The sequence below is a fragment of the Amia ocellicauda genome, chromosome 15, assembly GCF_036373705.1.
Source record: "Amia ocellicauda isolate fAmiCal2 chromosome 15, fAmiCal2.hap1, whole genome shotgun sequence".
Classification (NCBI taxonomy): Eukaryota; Metazoa; Chordata; class Actinopteri; order Amiiformes; family Amiidae; genus Amia; species Amia ocellicauda.
The window spans coordinates 17,843,436-17,865,335 of record NC_089864.1 but is presented as its reverse complement, the minus strand read 5'-3'; the positions used below and the strand labels follow the sequence as shown (position 1 = coordinate 17,865,335).

General features: G+C 38.5%; 1 protein-coding gene across 14 annotated transcripts in view; it reads left to right on the top strand.

The window, feature by feature from the left end:
- ppfia2 (PTPRF interacting protein alpha 2) overlaps positions 1 to 21,900 on the top strand; it is a 193,052-nt gene that overhangs the window by 157,622 nt on the left and 13,530 nt on the right. For all 14 annotated transcript variants that reach the window (XR_010804706.1, XM_066687113.1, XM_066687114.1 and 11 more), the window contains 13 exons: positions 646 to 780; positions 2,590 to 2,673; positions 4,038 to 4,169; positions 4,373 to 4,435; positions 7,234 to 7,325; positions 8,277 to 8,415; positions 9,516 to 9,736; positions 12,184 to 12,421; positions 16,532 to 16,561; positions 16,941 to 17,071; positions 17,274 to 17,452; positions 18,074 to 18,167; positions 21,615 to 21,696. Coding sequence is in view for 13 of the 14 variants with exons in the window: in XM_066687113.1 (XP_066543210.1) it covers positions 646 to 780; positions 2,590 to 2,673; positions 4,038 to 4,169; positions 4,373 to 4,435; positions 7,234 to 7,325; positions 8,277 to 8,415; positions 9,516 to 9,736; positions 12,184 to 12,421; positions 16,532 to 16,561; positions 16,941 to 17,071; positions 17,274 to 17,452; positions 18,074 to 18,167; positions 21,615 to 21,696 (1,620 nt within the window). In the remaining variant the exon portion in view is untranslated. The remainder of the gene's footprint in view (positions 1 to 645; positions 781 to 2,589; positions 2,674 to 4,037; positions 4,170 to 4,372; positions 4,436 to 7,233; positions 7,326 to 8,276; positions 8,416 to 9,515; positions 9,737 to 12,183; positions 12,422 to 16,531; positions 16,562 to 16,940; positions 17,072 to 17,273; positions 17,453 to 18,073; positions 18,168 to 21,614; positions 21,697 to 21,900) is intronic.

Genomic DNA, 21,900 nt, shown 5'->3' with positions numbered 1-21,900 from the left:
TCCAATCTCTCCGCAGCCCAGAGTTCTGCTCTCAAACTGATAATACGTAATAAGCCTCTGAACACGCAACATCAGGCCGCAGCCTCGGCTTTACATTTCACTTATGTCCTTAATTAATTGGTTATGTTAGACGTTCTCTGCCAGGAACAATGCACCGGGGACTTGAACATCTGTTGCTATTGTGGGTTTGCCAAGTAGCTCTTGAAAACAGAGCAGCATGGAATTAAAGTGCAATATAGATAAAGCAGCAGTCAATATTCTGATTATATATATTTTAGAAGCAGCTAAAAGTGTCTCTCCAACGGTGAACATTGATTCGTCCCTGTTTGACAAGTGGCAAATGAGCGTTTAAGATCATTTAAGAATCATTCATTATATCGGATTGTTGCTCAGATAATTACAAGAATAAATAAATAAGTAAATGAATATCAACAGCAATTAGGATTTATTATAGTGAGCTTCTTCAGACATGAAGTATCATTTCACCACAACCCCCTAGTTATCATCAGCCACATCCAGAACTGTATTCTCACCACAGACTCGGAGTGGTCCACCGTGTAGACCAATGCATGAAACCCAGTCGCTTAACTAGAGCTCAACAGCAGCTGAACTCGCCAGTGACTGGATTCCTCCCTTTCCCTCTAGATGGAGGAGAAAAACCGGCAGCTGCAGGAGCGTCTGGAGCTGGCGGAGCAGAAGCTGCAGCAAACCATGAGGAAGGCCGAGACTCTGCCCGAGGTGGAGGCTGAGCTGGCCCAGAGGATAGCAGCCCTCACTAAGGTAGTGTAAGAGGAACCGCCACTTACAGTACAGGGACTAAGAGCTCGTAAAAGGAAGGCACCAACATCTGGAAAACCAACTACTCCGTGTCTTCCTACTGGGAAAATAATTAATTGTTCAATTTCTGTCAAACATCAAAGCTCCAAATACCTGTAATAGTCTTGGAATAGAAAATAAGTGTTATTCTTCTGTTAGGATATTATTTTGATTAAATTGACCTATTTCAAAATTCAAAAGATTAAACTTATGTTAGTATTTATGAGCCTCCATATTGATACTGCCTTCTTACCTGTCAGACAACCTTCTGCATTAGGTTTGGGTCCCTCAAAAGTAGAGTTGATGAGATGGGGAAAAAGGTCAGATTTGTGCCCATCCAAGATGGACATGTGAATTTATTTGACGGTGGTAAGGAGACACCCAATTTCATGCACCTCCGTGTGGTGCGGTATGAAACGTTGTCTAGGCCGCAGGAACCATCTGGAATTGACTCACCCACCGCAGCCCAACAAATCCCACTCAGCAGGTGTCAAGTCCGGTGACTGAACTGTTCTCCCGGGTTCAGGAGCTCAGCGACATCTGATCAACAGATTAGTCAGGTTGGATGGGGATGCAGTTAGGCATTACTTTGTGCACAATATCTGTTTGTAACTTTCCATCCTGCACCTTTCATTTCTATTAAATGTATCATCATCATTTAAGTATTTAAGCAATAGTGACATAAAATTAATAGTGTTTTTCAATTACAAATGCTATTGATTTTTTTTTAAATGGCAAAGTAGCAAGCATTCATACCCAAATTACCTAAGAAAAAAGAAAAACACAAAAAACAATAACATAATACAGTATGTTGAGTTGACGTTGATGTTTACATCTTAAACACTTTTAAATACATTTTAAATGGCTGGTTGGATTTTCCTGTTGTATTTTGCTGAATTTCTATGTATTATCATGTTGGAATATTTTTTTTCAGAGCCCATTTTTAATATTTTCTTTTGCTTCCTCATGCTTCATTGTTCCCGGCTACATTATACTAACCAACACTGACAATCTGTACCATTTAAAGATCCTCAACAGCCTTTATATTGCACACATTCTCAGCTAATGTAATCCATCGGGCATCAAGCTCTTTAAGAAGCGCTGAACACACTCCCATGTTTAATTCTTCTTTTGTCATTCTGTGCTATATCTTGGTGTGTGTATTTGTATGTCTTGAGTTCTGATTCTACAATTTGTCCCTCTCCTTTTCCTTGGGCTGTTAGTCTGATCCAAGCTCTTCTACCTCATCCGATGATTATCAATATGTTATGGAAGCTAAACTCCAAGACATGAACTCCATACTTAGGAAGGTAGTCCTACAGGACTTTACTGTCTATTGCTGATTAGAATCCATCAGACATTTGTTTGTTTGTTTGTTTCTTTCTGTTGTAGTCAACCATTGTGTGGTTTAGAGCTTCAAAGAGCTTTGTTATTTTCGATTTCGAAAGAAGGCAAGTTTTTGTTTAAATTGTTTGGAAGCTGCATGCTACATTTGGCTGGTTTTCACTGCTCATAGACAAACAATGCTGACGCTTTGTCATTGACAGGCCTTTCGAGCTGACACATATCAAGCAATGCTGTTCAGCTGCCTGTATGAATTACCTTTCTTTCCTTCTGCTTTTATTTTTCTTGGATTTTTCTTTTCTTTTTCTTTTGAAACTTAAGTTTGCAGAAAGTAGTAGCTCGGCTTGTCTGTCTTGTTGCCATAACTGTGTGACAGGTACCTTCTTTTATTGCTAAATTTTCAGGTGTTGTCTCTCTTGTTTGCTGCAGGCTGAGGAGAGGCACGGGAGCATCGAGGAACGCATGCGTCACTTAGAAGGACAACTGGAGGAAAAGAACCAAGAGCTGCAGAGAGTGAGTGGACCTTTCACAGTGCTTTCTCACATCAGCCTCCCTGTTCTGGGACTAACATCATTCTAGTTACATTTGAAATGTGTTTGTGAATATATCATTTTGTAAAAAATAATCTTTCAGCCTGAGGAGATTCACTAGCTGGAGAAAAATGTATGAAACATCTATGCAACTTGGACAGGCCTAGGGAATATGCTGGCTGGTGATACGCATTCATTACTGATCACAGAAAATATAGCCAAATAAATCGTTTTGTAAAAAATCTGTTATGTCATATTTTAAACACTTGTTTCTTGTGCTTCTTCTGCTGCTTCTTCAGGTTTTTTTTTTTTTTTTAAGGTGGGGCAGAAAGCTGTGAATTAGTTTTGCACTGTTTTAGAAGTGCCTTTAAACACAGTTGCAGTCTCTAGGTGTTGCTTTCAAGCACTGTCCAACGAAGACATCAAATCCACTAAACCTAGAAACACTCCTGGTTTTTGTGTTGGTTTAGAGTCACAGTCAGTGCTTTTTGACAAAATGTCTGTTCCTGTCTACCTCTTCATTGGGCGTTCAAATTCTGTTTCTATAGCCCTCATCCAGTTGGGTAGTTATTGACTTTGCCCAACATCGCTAGCTTTACCACATTCTACATATGGGTCTTACCATGTTCGTCAAATTCACAGACAGGGGTCTTGCCAAAGCAGGGTTTGTAAGTTTTTGTCCCTCTTTCGGCATCCTTGTCCTTTCTCCAGCGGATACTGAAATGCTCTTCTGGGTTTGAATGGAGGTTTATATAAATGTAATTATAGCAATTAGAGGGAAGTCATCAGTGGTAAGCAGTCCACTTGGATTTATTTGCCCCATTGTGATTGAGCATCTGTTACTACTTGCAAGTTACCTGCTGAAGCGCGAAGGTACGCCTTGATAAATATAGCAATATTTTGTACACTGCCATCTAGTTTGCCATGGTTTGTTAAAATCGCCGCCCCAAATGGGATAAACAGGAGAAGCTTAAACCTAGGCTACAATTCTGGCCTAAAACGTAACAACTCTTGCTTGTAAGCAGTCATAAGCGGGGCACTACTTCCCGGAAGCAGGAGAAGAGGCATAAAATAGGCATAACCAGCGATTTGGCATTTCTTCCATAAAATGCACATTTGCTGATGATAATAACAACTAAGAGTGTGAAAAAATGTCAGAATTCAGCACTTAAATGTTCACAGATGTTTTTTTTATGCTCTTTATTTGTTTCTCATTTTCTGCTATGGTGGGGGCGGTGCCCCAGTGTCCCTAGTGGACGATCCGTCCCTGAATGGGTTTTTATTTCATTGCTGTTTCCCATTTAACTTTTTCTCTGAGGCTTGAATTGACCTCTGTGTATTTTACAGGCCAGGCAGAGAGAGAAAATGAATGAAGAACACAACAAGAGGCTGTCAGACACTGTGGACCGACTCCTGACTGAATCCAATGAACGTCTTCAGCTCCATCTAAAAGAGAGAATGGCTGCATTAGAAGATAAAGTACGTAAGAAAATGAATGATGAACGTTTGTTTTACCCGAAACCCAAACCCCAACTGGCGTGCGGCACTAAAAACAATTACAACATCTAGAGGAAATGTTATCTTTCTCGAATTGCTTTATGTATCTTTGTAGTTTTTATGTGTGGTGGAATTAAAATGTACATTTCCCCATGTACCTATTGGTGTCTCATTCTCTCTTGCAGAACGTTTTAATACAGGACTCGGAGAGCTACAGGAAACAGCTGGAAGATTCACTGCACGATAAAGTATGTAATCAGAATTATATCATCATATGCTGAGTGTATGAATTTTTATTTTATTTTTTCAGTTGCATTAATTTTGTTATCCCACAAATATAAAGCCATAATAAATCAAATTAATCGGCACACGTATAAATGAATTAAACAAACCACCAGTGAAGTTTGATCACTGGAATATTAGGTTAACTTTATGGAATACCTAGCAGCATTTATACTACAGGACGTGGTGCAGTAACTTACAAACTCCAAAGACAGCAAACACATGATCTCAAATCAGATAACTAGCACTGCCATTAACAGTGGATCAACTTTCACACACATCTACTGTCCTTATTTCCTCTGAATGCTAAGCTCTGAAAGTATTCATGTTTGTCTTCTTCCTAGAACTCACATCATGCAAGATGCTGTTTATTGATAATACTCTGAAAATTGAAATTAGAATTATATTTGATCATTTCAGCAGTTCTTTTAATGCACCCTGTGATTGATAAATTGTCCATCATGTACTCTTTCTGTGCATCAGGTGTTGCTCTTTAACACTAGAAGCGCCAAGCCAGTCAATTTGACCGATTTGGTTATTACAATTTGAATTACTCTGTGTTCCTAAATACACGAGTACTTTTACTCCACTGATCAATACGCGATGCTACTGCAGAACATAGTGCAATAGCGCAGCACATCCACCAAAATAATGATTCACGGACATTATCAGCGGAGGAGCATTTATTGCGATGCTATATATTCGTGGAGTAAAAGAGTTGATCTGGAGAGGTGTATTTTAACAGTGAGAGACAGAATAACTACAAAAAAATCCAGAAAAACACATTTCAAAAAAGTTTTTAAAAGTATGCATGTTAATGAGGGAAATAAGTATTTGACCCCTTCGACTTAGTCCGTGGTGGCAAAACCCTTGTTGGCAATCACAGAGGTCAGACGTTTCTTGTAGTTGGCCACCAGGTTTGCACACATCTCAGGAGGGATTTTGTCCCACTCCTCTTTGCAGATCCTCTCCAAGTCATTAAGGTTTCGAGGCTGACGTTTGGCAACTCAAACCTTCAGCTCCTCCACAGATTTTCTATGGGATTAAGGTCTGGAGACTGGCTAGGCCACTCCAGACCTTAATGTGCTTTTTCTTGAGCCACTCCTTTGTTGCCTTGGCTGTGTGTTTTGGGTCATTGTAATGCTGGAATACCATCCACGACCCATTTTCAATGCCCTGGCTGAGGGAAGGAGGTTCTCACCCAAGATTTGACGGTACATGGTCCCGTCCATCGTCCCTTTGATGCGGTGAAGTTGTCCTGTCCCCTTAGCAGAAAAACACCCCCAAAGCATGTTTCCATCTCCATGTTTGTCAGTGGGGATGGTGTTCTTGGGGTCATTCCTCCTCCTCCAAACATGGCGAGTTGAGTTGATGCCAAAGAGCTCGATTTTGGTCTCATCTGACCACAACACTTTCACCCAGTTCTCCTCTGAATCATTCAGATGTTCATTGGCAAACTTCAGACGGGCCTGTACATGTGCTTTCTTGAGCAGGTGGACCTTGCGGGCGCTGCAGGATTTCAGTCCTTCACGGCGTAGTGTGTTACCAATTGTTTTCTTGGTGACTATGGTCCCAGCTGCCTTGAGATCATTAACAAGATCCTCCCGTGTAGTTCTGGGCTGATTCCTCACCATTCTCATGATCATTGAAACTCCACGAGGTGAGATCTTGCATGAAGCCCCAGACCGAGGGAGACTGACACTTATTTTGTGTTTCTTCCATTTGCGAATAATCGCACCAACTGTTGTCACCTTCTCACCAAGCTGCTTGGCGATGGTCTCGTAGCCCATTCCAGCCTTGTGTAGGTCTACAATCTTGTCCCTGACATCCTTGGACAGCTCTTTGGTCTTGGCCATGGTGGAGAGTTTGGAATCTGATTGATTGATTGCTTTTGTGGACAGGTGTCTTTTATACGGGTAACGAGCTGAGATTAGGAGCACTCCCTTTAAGAGAGTGCTCCTAATCTCAGCTCATTACCTGTATGAAAGACACCTGGGAGCCAGAAATGTTGCTGATTGATAGGGGATCAAATACTTATTTCCCTCATTAACATGCAAATCAATGTATAACTTTTTTGAAATGCGTTTTTCTGGATTTTTTTGTTGTTATTCTGTCTCTCACTGTTAAAATACACCTACCATTAAAATTATAGACTGATCATTTCTATGTCAGTGGGCAAACATACAAAAGCAGCAGAGGATCAAATACTTTTTTCCCTCACTGTAAATAGTACATAGTGTATTGAAATACAAAACTACAGTGAATAAAAGCTGTGTATGTTGAAAACAAAGTTTACACGGTGTTGAAAATTTTTACTTTAGTGTACAATTATGTTTTGATGAACGCAATAGTTATTTTTGAACTATAAAATATTGCTTTTGAGCATTAGTCCAATATTTACGTTTACACTTGTTTCGTTATCTTATTGTATGCCGTTTTTGAGCTTTTTGCTTATTGTAGGATATATAGTTATTTATGTTTTTACTGCAGTGTGCTCATTTAGAAAAAAGTGTTGTTATTTATAGCAATAATATTAATGTTTTATGATCATATTTCAATTTAAATACTACATTTGTGCTATGTAAATGTTGGATTTGATGTTCATGAATAAAACGTATGAGTTTTATACGATGGTTTGCCTTTGATTATCATATCGCAGCTGTTAACGAGCTATCGGTTACAATGACCAGCTTTGGCGCTTGTAGGTAGTTCGAAATGTCGGCGCTTCTAGTGTTAACCTATAGTGTGTGTCTGTTTCATTCAGGATCGCCTTGCAGATGAAATAGACAAGCTGAGATCAGAACTTGATCAGTTCAGGATGAGGGCTGGATCCCTAACTGAACCAGGATTATCCAGGTAGGTGGCGAGACTTTCAAATAAAATTGCATAGGAATCGCACTTGAATATTTTCAAGCAGCTTACAGCAGCTAAAACATTGTTAGTCACTTTTGCAGCTATTTGCATGGTGTAAATTAGCATATAAAGATGCCTAAAGGTATTGTTTTCGACTGCTGATCAGACGATATTAGGCCATACCATTAATTATGTTGCTGTAGCTATAAGAGACCAGTAGTATTGTTATTCCTTTATACATTCCGCTCATTGATTAGTAAGGCAGTTGTAACGAGAATAGTAATGCGATCATTTTATCCTTATCAACAAAAACGCTGCCGACATCCAGTTTGCAGCGGGACCTGGGTTAATGTTCTTTCTGATCCATTTTTCTTCTTTGTAAAATGACTGTCAAGGTAGTTTAGTGTTTTTTTGTGAGCAGATATAGCCAATCTAGTATTAAAATGCAGAATCAACATCAATCATGTCAGTACATTCTTAAAGGTATTCCTAATGCGTATAGTCTATCCTGGCAGTACGTGCTGTTCTGAACGAGAACATCTGTGACAATAAGGGAGCTTAGTATTACTTGGTATGCTGCAGACATTCAGGTATTATTTATTTATCTCTACAGGGTCATCATTTTTATGCCGCTGCTTAATTTTGGGTTTATCCATCTGTGCTTCCACGTGCTTTGTGGTTTCTGTTCTGCACTTTAAAAGCGCCTTTAAACACACCAAATGAGTTTCTTCTAAAATCCTATTGGGTTTCTCTTCAACATTTCTTTCACAGACTTCCATGTTTGGGAAGCATTTTGTTTGTAGAAATGTGTTCCCTGTCACATCCCAAAGACATGCTGCTTGGCTTGATTGGATACATTGTCTTTTAGTCCTGTTAGTGTAATACTTATTGAAAATGAATGCATGGATGAGCAGATGGAATTTTAATTGTACCATTCATGCCGTTCTGCCTCAGGTCTCATCTGGACACATCTGCAGAGCTCAGATATTCCTTGGGTTCCCTTGCAGACAGTCAATCAGATCACTACAGGTCTGCCAAAGTCATACGGAGACCCAGAAGAGGACGGATGGGTATCCTGAGAGATGAACCAAAGGTGAGCGCCTATATTTATGGCTTTAGATGATTCTGGTGCACTGTTTCTCGTTTGATTTAGGTTACTGATTTCTGATGGAAATTAACACATTTTCAAATCATTCACATTTATAAATGGATTTGTCCTGCTTTTACCTCTTCATTGGCAGAAACCTTGATTAAAATAGCACAGATTACTGTAATAGTTATATTTGGTGTACAATTGTGTGGAATTGGAAGTATTCACTTAAATCCCTGAGCTATTCAGTTTGTCAAGTTCTGGGCACAGACCTGTCCTGAAAACAGTGTTTAACGTGCAATGAATAAACCTTACTTTTCAATAAGTGCACCGCCATCAAGTTTGAAATCTGTAAAGATGATTATATTATAGCTGCTGACTTCAGCATTAGCAAAGGCAAGCATAAACATGAGAATTAAGTTGAAATTACTCCTACTCTGTAATATCCTGACTTACCAGTGGGACCAGTAAAGTTCTTATGAAGCCCTGCGTAGTCTGAAAATTATATATAAAAAACAATCTCAAGTTCTCCACATTCTCTAGTTTATATTGTTAATTATGATGAGAGTATAATTTATTTAAATACTATTTTTGATCAGAAACAGTTTGAGATTAATGAGTTTTGTAAAAATGATCTGCAAACTATGTTAAGGAAGTTCTATTTTAGTTCTTGTATTTGCTAATATTGGAAAAAGGATATGGAGAATGTTTTAGTCACTCGTAATGAGCAGATATTTGAATTAATCCTGTTTTTCCTTAAATAAAATATACTTTTCCCTAGTGCCACATCATTAGTAATGTACAAAAAGAACATGATTTGCTTTTGGCGGTCCTTAGATTTACACTGCTCACATTTACATTTATAATAACAGAGAGGAAACAGAGGTGTTAGTTGTCCTCTGAGCACCTGAAATAGCCTCGGTCATTATTATTATTATTATTATTATTATTATTATTATTATTATTTATTTATTGGCAGACGCCTTTATCCAGGGCGACTTACAAAACATATGTGACTGGTCCCCAGATTAGTCACATTAGTCATAAAGAATGAACTATCTGCTGATGATGAAGTCAACTGAATACCTTCATCTTCATCGCAGGCCAAGTCACTCGGGGAGCACGAGTGGGCACGTTCTCAGCCAATCAGTGTCCTAGGCAGCCACCACTTTGAAAGTGACACTGAAATGTCTGACATCGATGACGATGACAGGGAAACCATCTTCAGCTCCATGGACCTCCTGTCTCCCAGCGGCCACTCCGATGCCCAGACCCTGGCCATGATGCTGCAAGAACAGCTAGACGCCATCAACAAAGAGATCAGGTTAGATATTGGATGGATCAAAATGCAGTACCCACAAGAAGCTGTGAATGGTGTGCCACAAAACTGATTTTGGTTTAAGATTTTATTAATGCCGAATATTTTTACATTTTAGTTGTTGCTTTTTACTTTATTTTAGTTGAGTATACTCTGTGGTCTGCAGTGGTTAACTAGAGTTATCTTGGCTAAATTGCAGATAGAATCCACCCACATAATGTTGTTTATACACAGAAGCCCTCGAGCCAAGCTATTATTTTGAGATTTAAATGTTTGTGCATCACTTGTAACGTCTAAGAGAACCAAACAGAGCTAATTTGTATTTGTATTTGTGTGTTTTCTGCTCGTGGCACCTGCTCAAATAATTCAACTCCATGCCTCTAGTTTCTGTGGAAATCAAATTCAATTAATCACAGACACTAATTATGTCTTTGCAGTGCTGCTCTGTTGAGGCTTGTTGCTGGTAGGATTTGCAGCTCACTGACTTCTATGGTTTCTATCATTCGTGTAGTGTAAAGAGCAGAGCAGCAAGATATGAAGGTCTACATGGGCGAATAAATAATTGATGCTGAATAAATATGAAGGAAAACTGGAGTCAAGGTCATTTCATTTCAGATCATGTTTTTTAGAGCTCTAACTTTTCAATAAATGAATCGATTGTCTTTAGGTAGTGAAAGGTTGTAGTTTCTGTCATCTTTGGGGATTTGACTGTTGAAGGTCAATATTAGTCTGCTCTTCATATACGTGTGTGTGTTTGTGTGTAGCGCAATTAGACACATTTAGGGAATTGTCTCTTCACAACAAAAATACAAAATACTATGAAAGCCAACATGATATGAACAGAAGACACACATTAAGAACACAAACCGATGACAACTACTGGACTCAAAGACCTCTCACAATCTACACCCACGTCCAGTCTGATCCACATGGGTCAGCCTGTCTCGATTGTGACACTGTGACCAGGGATTGGCTTGACACAGCCTGACAACTTTTAAAACATAATATCGCAGCAAAAACTATACTGTATTTTCCTCGATGGAACATTCCCACATAATGTAACAGAAATAAACCCACATGTCACATTGCAAGCCCTTATCTCAAGCTTTTTTACACTGGTTATGTAAATTCAACTCTGCATGTGTACTACTGAAAATAAACAACACATCATCTGTTTCTTTAGCTTTTTGTATACTATTGACTATGGTAGCTTGGAAATCACAAGACCGGTTATAAATGTATTTAAAAAATAAATATAATACATACACTGCTGCCTAGCTGTAAGCCAAATATAAAAATGCACTCATTAAATAGAATATAGAAAATAAACGTATTATACATTCAATGTCATATTTAACCAAAACTATATTTTAACATCGACATCTTTCTCTTTTCTTATATAAGCTCGTCTGTCCTTCATTAGCATGCTGTCTGTAAAAACAGCATTACCATTCCAATAGTAGAGGTATTTTCTAACAGACAAACTATTATGGCCCAGAAAACAGATACCTTACAGAGCTGGCGGGATTTAGTTTAATTCAATTAATTAAAGATAATGCCCGTGTGCAGTTATGAGTAATAGCCCGGCTTTTTACCCTTTTCATCTTTTTGCTTTACTTTTAATTGGAGTGCCCTTCAGGTCTCCAAAGTCATTTCAAATGCAAATGTGGATAAAAGTGCCGTCAAAACAACTGCCAGCCTTCATGTTATCATCTCCATTTCACTGTGGGCAGAGTGCAACATTTCGACTATCGCTCACCTGCCTTTCTCCTGACGAAATTGAAAATACTAAGCACCCAGCTGCTGACTTTGATTTCAAAAATAGCATCCTTTTGTTCAGATATCATGTAAGACATGTGGATAGGGTGAGTTGTTTTGGTTTAATTTAAATAAATTATCTGCATAGAACTTAAATATCAATATCACAATTTAGTTACTCATTTGCTATTATGACAACTATGCAATCAGTAAAAAATACAATAAGCACACTGCGTTGTGTAATGCAATCCTAGTACAAGCTAACAAGTACAAATGTTATCTGCTAAAGGCTGGGGTAGGCATCAGAGGATTTACAATAAAATGAATTTGCTAAAAATACATAACAATCAATAGTATGAGGGAGCATAGTTAAATAAGAAAGTGCATAAGAGTGCTGAGCTGTCCAGGAGATTAAGCTTCTACATATTTGATGAAGAACTAAAATCAGCAGAATGTTAATTGCTAATTAGGAAAGGACCAGCCTTTGGTGAGAATAAATGGGTCTTGTCTTCTCTTCTCTGTAATAAAAAATAATGTTACTTGCAGTTTCAGGTTCGCTCCTCAGATACCCAAGCTCGTGTAGGGCAATTATAGATGCACAATCATAATATTGTTTCTTGTCCTTTAGAGGCCACAAGAAATGTGTCACTCTAGACATTTAACCACTTTTTCAACCCCCCTGTCTTTGTCTCCAGGTTGATCCAGGAGGAGAAGGAGTCCACAGAACTGCGCGCCGAGGAGATTGAAAACCGTGTGGCCAGTGTCAGTCTGGAGGGTCTAAACTTGGCTCGAGTTCACGCAGGGACATCGATAACAGCCTCCGCCACGGCCTCGTCCTTGGCCAGCTCATCCCCTCCCAGCGGTCACTCCACTCCCAAACTCACCCCCCGCAGCCCGGCTCGAGAGATGGACCGCATGGGGGTCATGACCCTGGTAGGTCTGCTGCAGTTTTCATATTGATTAAATGCAATTAATTGAAATCTTCAGTCATGCAAAAAGAAACATGTCATACGGCCAGACGCCTGACACTCCATAGTAACATAAACACAGGGCTTTATTTGCTACACGTGTGGTTGTGAAAGGACAGTGTTATGGACGTGTTATTCTCTCAGAGGGTTCAGAGGTCATGACCCTCAGCATTCTGGGCAGTGAAGTCATTTAAGCAAGCGATTCATACTGACATAAGTCGGTTAAGGTTCTTTGTGCAGTTTTAAAAAATGACCTTCCTTGAATCTGCTATCTTGCTGAAAAATGTATTGAAGCCTCTTTAACTTTAGCTTTTCAAATGAAAGACTGCAGTTGTACTTAAGAAAACAATCAACAAATTCAGAAAGTGTAAAAACGACAACCTGTGTACTAAGATTTACTAAAATCAGTCCACCATGTTCTAGCCAGAGAGGACTGCGATTGTGTCAGGTATATACTGTACACACGAACAATATTACACACTCAACGTTGTCATCTTTGAAATAGGTCGACCGCTGGGCTTCATTTGCAGTCAAGGGATTCAAAAAGATTTGAATGTGGAATTATTTTCATGTAAACCTGTTAGTTAATCTCAATCCACATTCTGTTTTGCTCCAACCTTTAAAAGGCATTCTGGGACATTGGAAATCCAATCCTGTTGTAATTTACTTCGGAGATGTTTTTGTTTTTATTAGGTTTTTTCTTCATTGTATATAATTTTGTTTTGGATATTGTGCTTTCCTTATAGTAGCAAATAAACTAGGGTTGTTTGTAGAACTAATGACTGAATCCACATTACAAAGCATGTGTTTATTTAACAAATGGTAGGTAGATTTTTAGATCCATAAGTGGCAATGCCAATATAATAAATGTATTTAATTGTTTAGGATTCATTCTATTGAAATGTGGTTTTTCGGTAACCTTTTCGGTTGATCAGTGCTCGGTGCTGCTGCTTCTGACCTATGCATTTGCTTTTTACCAAGTAAGACAATAGTCTCAGAGGACTTAGCTTTTTTGGTTTATTATGATTTAGAAAAACAAAACACTGTATTAAACTAAAACCAAGAAGCCCAATGTGGCATTTGATTCCAGGAGCTCTAGAATCATTGCATCAATAAAAGCAATTAGTTCTTGTGTTTTTTTTTATTGAGATATTGGGAGACACGAGTAATTTTTTGTTCCTACTCAGTCAAAGTCAAATGTATTCAACTAGTTTAAAAGTCAGTCATATTTTCTCAATTTAAATTCAAGTGACTTGAACCCCCTGATGCTATTTCAGCCAAATTTGACAGCAGGAGCAAAGCAATCTGGGTGAAATGCCTTCCAAGGTCCTCTCGTCACAGTGACAGCCCCAAGAGTCCCAGGACCTTCAAGGAAAGCAGGGCTTGAGCAATCATAGCCACAACCCATTAGGATATTCATGGGATTAATATGTCATACCTCTCATCTGCAGAACATGATTACTGACTCTTCAGGATTGCTTCCAATTACACAAGCATCTTTACCTCGTGCTCAGACGTCAACATTTTATTCACCTTTTGTGCATTGTTGCCTTTACATGTGCTTTGCATTCTTAAAATCCACTTTACTTCAATTATCATCCTACTGTTAGATTTTTGTATTCGCTCTTAGCCTTTAACTAATGGCTGCTTTGATAAATTGTTGGTAGCTATTTTCAGTCTGTTTGCATGGGATTTGATCTTCAACCTTTTTTAGGGCAGTGTGGACCGTGCATTTGGAGAATTTAATCTATTTCTCGGGGAGGAAATCATCTTTATCTGAGCTCTGCCCCTTCAGTTAAATACCGATTTGGGAGGTACTTCCACTTTTATGTGCTAGATCCCTATATTGTTAAAACTATAAATATTAATCAATATTACTCTTTACTGAAAAATAAAATAAACCGCATTTAAGAACAGCTAGTGATCCCATGAGTGATGCACAACATATGCAACAAGGTTCAGGAGACAAACATCTTACGCAATTGTTTCAACAACGGTAACCTATACAGCTGTTGTGTATATTTGAACCCGGTCCGGGAAAGGGCTACGCATCTCGGGTCTGTCTCCCCCTGTCTCGCTATGCTGACATGCAGGGCTTTCTAATAGTCTGTAAAGCTCTTTAAATATTATATAACTTCAGTTTCAACTAATCCTCAATTAATTAAAGGTAAAGCTGTGAAGTGTATATTCAGTAGAATAGAGATAAACTACACCACTTAGAGACCTACTTAGAGGTAACAGCCATTTAATTCCTGAAAACATTAGTAACTGTGAGGTTTATGACTAAAAATAAGCCAATATTTTATTGCAGCTTGTAATTTTAAAATCACATTTATGTCTGTATGTTTACATTCCTGTTTACAGTCTTACACAATTAAAGTAAAAGTGTATTCATACATCTTTATATAATGTTGAATGTACAGAAAGGGAGCTGTGCATATCTGGTTTCTTGACAGAAGCAAACAGGTGATATATTTACGCAAGTACGCAATCCTGAATGAAGATTGTCCTGTGGAACTACACAATAGTCAAAGCTTCAGAGATGTTTGTTGCTGTTGTTTTTTCTTACCATTCAAACAAAAGCATTTATTCTGTACTCTATATATAGATAAATAGATGGATATACCAGGTAGTAAAATCCACTTCACAAACAGCAAGACTGGTATAGAGACTGGCAGCTCACTCTTTAAGATCCCTTAATATTATGAACGGTTCAATCAAGGTGAGAAACACTAGGTATCCCATAAAAATGTATTCATATTTACATACATCAGCTCATTTTAACACCTTTGTTTCTTATACATGTTTTTTTTGCTATTTAAACAGCAGCGCAGAATAATGCTTTTTAATAATTATTTATTTTACTGTCCCATCCTACTAACTGACCTGCAAATTAAGCTCTCCAGATGCCTTTCATTTATATTTCTTTAGTGAAAACCATAATAATCATAATAAATCCTCAGTGACTTATCATAAAGCACGTCCACCTCCTGGTAACAGGAATCACTGACTGACAAAACCCCCTGTTACTGTGCATAGTAACTTAAACAAATATTCCTGAGAAAAACTGAAATTCTGTTTTTTTTATAATACATTTCTGTTTTGTTTTGTAGAGTTTTGGTTGTTTGTGTGCATAATACAGTTTAAAAAATACATTATGAATGAAACATGAATTCGATAATCCGGTTCAGAAGAGAACTATGAAATCAAATATGCACTTGTGTTTTCATTCGTGTAGGAGGAAGGAGATTATGCAGGTGATTTAAAGATGGAGTCTGTTCTCTGAGCTCATCTCTCTGTATAAGTGCTTCCTTGCCTCTAAAATGAAAATATCTGCCACTGTCTGTTGGCAGCTCTTGATATTCATATTCACTGTCAAAGCCTTGTTCCAATAGCTTGTGTGTAACTGAACTTGCACTGTTCCTAAAATTATGGTTTTATGTCTCTACGTGTTGTTAATAATTAATAAGTAAGGTGTATGGGATTTTTCCAGTTTGATCATATAAGCAACTTTTAGTACATTAAAATGTACAACTCACAAAATAACGGTGGCTGTCAAATCCTGGCATATTCAGGGTTTCAGGATATCGGGTCATTATGGATAGTGAAACACAGAGGAAGAACTACCAAAGCACAAGATTTGTCTTCCATGAAACAACTCAAGTCATTACACCACCAATTAATAATACAAATTATAATAATAATATTGTGATTTTAAATTGACTATAAAATCACCCAAACTCAGCAATACGTCAAAAGAACAATTTAGATTTATATTCAATATTACTTTTAAAAACTCATGTTGTTTTAAGCTTTTATTGATTTGACGACATTGTTGATTTCTCTGGAACACATATAGTTATTGTAATTCTACCGAGGACACCGAATTGCTCACTTAGTAAACATGAGATGAAAATGCAGTTCAGTCCTACTTTCCTGCGTTTAAACAAACATATTTTGTGAAATGCGTGCAGTTTCTGAAAGCAGAAAAGGAAATGCTTTGATCCTAAAATGAAATAACTGAGTAGTATGTTTCCATTATTAATATTGACTGTCTAATGTTTTTGCCTTGCAGCCCAGTGACTTAAGGAAACACAGGAGAAAGGTAGTTATTTGTTTTGCATTTAAGTGATTAAAAATATATTGAAACAGTATTGGGAATATTGATGAGATTGTTAATTCCAACTTCTGTCTTCAACCCATAAAAAAACTCTTATTTACAAAGAAGCAACAGGATATTTGAACTAATGTTACCTTTGAGATGTCGAGATCTCATTATGTACTGCTCAAGTAAAACCAACTGCAAAATAACAATTAAGTGGAAAAAAGGATATTCATACTCTACTCTGCCTCACTTACTATCTTTTACTATGTGTTACAGTAAATATAATGGGGTTGTTTTACTGATGCTTTTCAACAATTAGAAACTGATTTTGACGATGAATTGATGTATTAAAAAATCTTTATGAATGTATAACCTTCAGATTGCAGCTGTCGATGAGGACGGCCGAGAAGACAAGGCCACTATAAAGTGTGAGACCTCTCCTCCTTCCACTCCACGTCAAGTGCGAATGACACACACACTGCCATCATCGCACCACAACGATGCGAGGGGGTAAGACGCCGAGTGAAATCGGCATCATATCTGTGTAAACGTCCCCTAACTTCTAATGGATATAGGATCATCTTCTCGGTGTTCATGCTTGAATATGTAAAGTGGTTTTGAATTCCACAGGTTTTTAGGAGATAGTGAGTGTATTTATAAATGGGCACACATATATAAACCTGTTTCCTCTTGGGCATGTCCTGTCATTCAGTTTATCTGCAACTCTGGAGGCCGAAGCCAGCGCCCTCAGTAGTGTCACCAGCAGCCAGGACTCACTTCACAAACAACCCAAGAAGAAAGGGATTAAATCATCAATAGGGCGCTTGTTCGGCAAGAAGGAGAAGGGCAGGCTTGGACAACTGGGCAAGGAGCTAGGGGGACCTGGGCAAGGTGGGTGCAGCATCCTATGTCCTCGATGCAGCGCAGTAAGACACACAAGTTATACAGTTTGGTAGTTATACAGTTTAGTAATAATGTATAGCAATGTAAAGCATCGCCTCCCTCTCCCTGTTGAGTGACAAGCCCAACTGCGAAACGTAAGTGTATTCCACTGTGCTCTGAACAATGGAAGAAAGATTTGCATTAAGCCTGGCAGATGACCTTGATATATAAGATTCTTCTAAGATGTTCCTCATTAACTCTCTACCATATAATCCCAGGATGCCATTACTTTGACTCGCAATGCCTTGGTTGAATGTTAATGCTTTACCGTCTGGGTAAAGATCTCCAATCCTGCAGCCTTGTGAAAAACATAATTATGCACAGAAAGAATAGAGTAAAGGAGTCTTCAAGGATACTATATATATTTATATATAGTAGCCTTGATTTGTATACATGATATAACATTTGTGTGATTTATTTAATGTATGCATTTCTTTCATTTTTGAATCTATATTCATTAGTAATATATCCCAATTTTGAATGAGCAGTTGTAAGTAGGAGGTTCTCAAACAGTTCCTGTCAGGTGGTCCACTGAAAAGACCGTCACATTCATCTTCCTGTTTCTGACAGGAAGCATGTCTGACCCAGAACTGGGTGGCCAAGACGCTCTGGGATTAGGAAAGCTTGGGACCCAGGCAGAAAAGGACAGGAGGCTAAAAAAGAAGTAAGTCTCCATACATCTCCATCCGAAAGGCACACGAAACGAATGAAAACAAGCTAGTGAATGAGAAGGAAAACGCATCCCAGCAGAGATTGTGTTTCATGTCCCATGCTATTGATGTGCGATATTCAGTCTTTAAATAATAGTATAATAGTATATATGTATAAGTAATGTGCAAAACTGATTCATAGCTGCCAACGACAGCACAACTATTCTTCTATGCTTTTATGGCTTTTTCTCACAAACTGCCTGTTAGCTGTTATGGAAGTGTTACTGCAGTTTTAAACAGCTCAGCATCTTATATAATCTACTCATCACGTAGTAAGAGGAAGTGGAATAAGAAAGTGGGAGCCTGCGACCTGACTCGGCTAAAATTGATGACTGACACTATAGATCAAAAGAGTAAAACACAAGGGCCACCATTATGAAACATGACACTAGTTGCTCTGCACATTATATTGTAGACACCCCGCTGATATTAAACTGCATGCAGTGAACGCCATGGTTTCCTCTTAATGTAATCTTTAGTTAATGGATTTAAGAGATTAAATAATGCATTTGACCCCCCACAGATACACACTTGATGATATATATTAAGTAAATAAAAATAATAATATGGGCTGTATGTTGATTTACTATTATCATATAGTGCAAGCGATTTGCACAGAGGAGCTCAACAATTTCCCCACATTTCTTAACCAACCTCCATTATGTTCTACCGCCTGTTATATTAAACAGATGCAGCCCTTAAAAGTGGGAGAGGGTTAGCTATAATAGATGGACCGTAGACGGCAATGAAACTAAAAATGACAAAGAAAAGCATCCTGTATCTGTATATCCCACTGAAGACTATTTCCACTAAAATGTATGACATCACTGCTTTTCAGTGCCTCAGACAGCAGCACATCATAATCTCAAGAACTCAGAATAAATCCTGGAGTGTATTTGATAACGCAGAGAGAATGAGTCAGTCCACTAAACTTCAAAGCTGAATAAATAACCACGGCTTTCTTCAGCATACAAACAAACAAAAAAGTTATTGATTTCCCTTCTTATTTTTTAATCCATGGTAATGAAATGTCATATTGTTCACGAATGACCTTTTTCACTGCTCCGCTTTCTCTTAACTCATCAAGAATTCTTCAGACTCGAACTGCTGTGCATCTTGTAGTTTTCTTTTTTCTACCAAAGAATGACTGAACATCCTCCCTGACATGCTGAGTGCCTGCCGTTTCAACGTCTGTGCTTGCCAGATTGGCATGCAATTTTGCGTTTGAGTCGCGGATTTCTTTTATTTTCTGACTGACCTTTCCAGTTCCCTTTATTTCGTCTGGATTTAAGTGCCCAAGTCAATCCGTTGTCCCTGGGATACCAGTTGAAAACAACGCAACTCTTATTATCCTTCATCTTCTAAGCACTCGGATCTTAACTTTTTCCACCTTTCTCTCACCCTGCATGGCGTGCAGTTCAAAGCATACAAACCAAAGAAAAAGAAATCCTGCTTATTCCCCTTAAGGTTTTACGATATCCCTTGCATTACTTAAGTTCATTGCAGCCCTGAATTCCATGGATGCCTACAGTAATCAACTCCTCCCATGGTGCACAGTGGTTTGTGTGTGCGTGTGCGTGTGTGTGGGCGTGTGTTGTGTGTGTGTGTGTTTGCCGGAGCGCTCGTGAAGATCTGCGATGCTGTCCCCGGATGCTGCCCCAGATCTGTACTTGCCCTTGCTCCCTCGATAACACTTGCCTTTTGCCTTGTGTGCGTGCCGATGGCCTGCCTATATGCTCATTAATATCTGTGTGCTTTTGTTTCCCATCAATCTCTCCTCATCACATGAAAAAAAAAAAAAGCTCATCGGGGTAAGTTGCGATCACCGAGGCTGCTGAACATCTTCATTGTCAGCACCGCGTTGTTGTCTGTCTCCTGTACGTGATTGGTTGCCTCTTTATTTTATTCCGATGTCGTTCCTCTTTTTGGTTTTTCCAAACGTTATGTCCGTCACTTACGTGCCGGAGCAGCTGCTGTTTCTCCTAACTGTTCTTTTTTTCCCTCCCTTCCTTCATTTAATTTACAGTGAATGGGTGTTGTTTTTCGCAGTAGAGAGATCTTTCATTGCTGGAGAAGGACTTTATGGAGTAAAGTTGCCCACTTTGGTAGTTAAACCCCCGTCTTGGAGCCTTGTCTGTGTGTGTGATTGTCTGCTGCTCTTGAGTGTGTCTGTCACTAATAAAGAAATAACCGGCACTAGGCCTGGTTATGGGTTGTTGCCTTTTGTGACTGTTTACTTGTTTTTGTTTGAACTGTTTTTTATTATTTTTCTGGCTCTTTTTTCATTTCACAGTAATATTTACAGGACATGCACAGTAGATGCGCATTTTCCAGTGGGTAGACCTGTTCCAGGGCAAATGAAATGAAGCATGAAGTCAAGTTAGCCATGGTCATGACAAAATAGATCTCTGAAACTAAATAATGCATGTCTGGAACAGATGATTAAATATTACTGATATTTGATGGTGTTATAAACAGATACTAATTATTTAAATTTCTGTTTCTGGTAAATAACCTCCCTGACAACCATTATAAACCTTTGCTTGTTGTTAATTTAGAATTTAGAATTCACTGCCCGCCTGTATTAATTGTAAGTATACAATAGGAACGTATACTATTCCCTGTTTAGTTCAGGGACAGATCTGGTTTAAAGTTAAGTACGCCCGCTCTGTGATCAGCCTCCGAGAAGGATGGGAGAAGACGTGTGTCTGTGTCCCCTGATAAAGTCCAATTTACTCTCATTTTAAGAGGCCAGTAAAAATGCTCCCAACAGCATTGCACAGCATCACAATCAAGATCCATTATATTCTACATTACTTGGAACACTTCATGTCAAATCAACTGGAACTGTCCTTTAACACTGTTATTTACAGAGCTTTGAGCATCATGCTGAGCTGCAGAAAAAAATTGTAAGTCTGATAAACCGCATACATCCCAGAAGTTATAGCTGTATCAAATGGACGAGTTTCAGACTGATGTAGGGAAGAAAATCAATCCTTTCTTCAACTTGTTCACTAACTAGTAAAACTTAGTATTACTCGTATCAGTAAATTAGACCTTTTACATTGTGTTTAACAAGCAGGTTGCTTTTTAGTTTCATTTCACAAGTATGAAAAGCTTTGCTGTGTGTAATAGCAGATTACAATTTGCTGTTCATTTTCTCCAAAACCAAAGAAATAGTTAGCCGTTGTTCACTTCTGCCAAATATAAAATAAATACCCTTCTTCTCCCCCTCAAATTTTGCCAGTGATGGACGATGAGTTATAAATGAAAAGGCTTTTGAGAAGGCATCTCTTGATAAGGGTCTGGTGTTAGAGATACATTTGGTGGTATGTTTTCATTCAGTTTCCTGGTGATCCCGGTGAGCTGTGTTAAATTGCAATCTTTGATCTGCTCAACAGGCATGAATTGCTAGAGGAGGCTCGTAGGAAGGGACTACCCTTCGCACAATGGGATGGGCCCACTGTAGTGGCATGGCTGGAGGTAAATACTTGTCTATATTAACCTGTTAGAAGTGTGCAGCCTGTGTTTATGAGCTTTTTGTGTGCACTTAATTCCCTTTCATATTGCATTGGATGTTGCTGAATGTTAGATCATGTACCCAAAGCCATGGAAATCAGACTGGAGATGCTCAAGTATCACTTTATTATTTATTTTTATTTTTTTGCATTTGCTTTTCTAACCTTA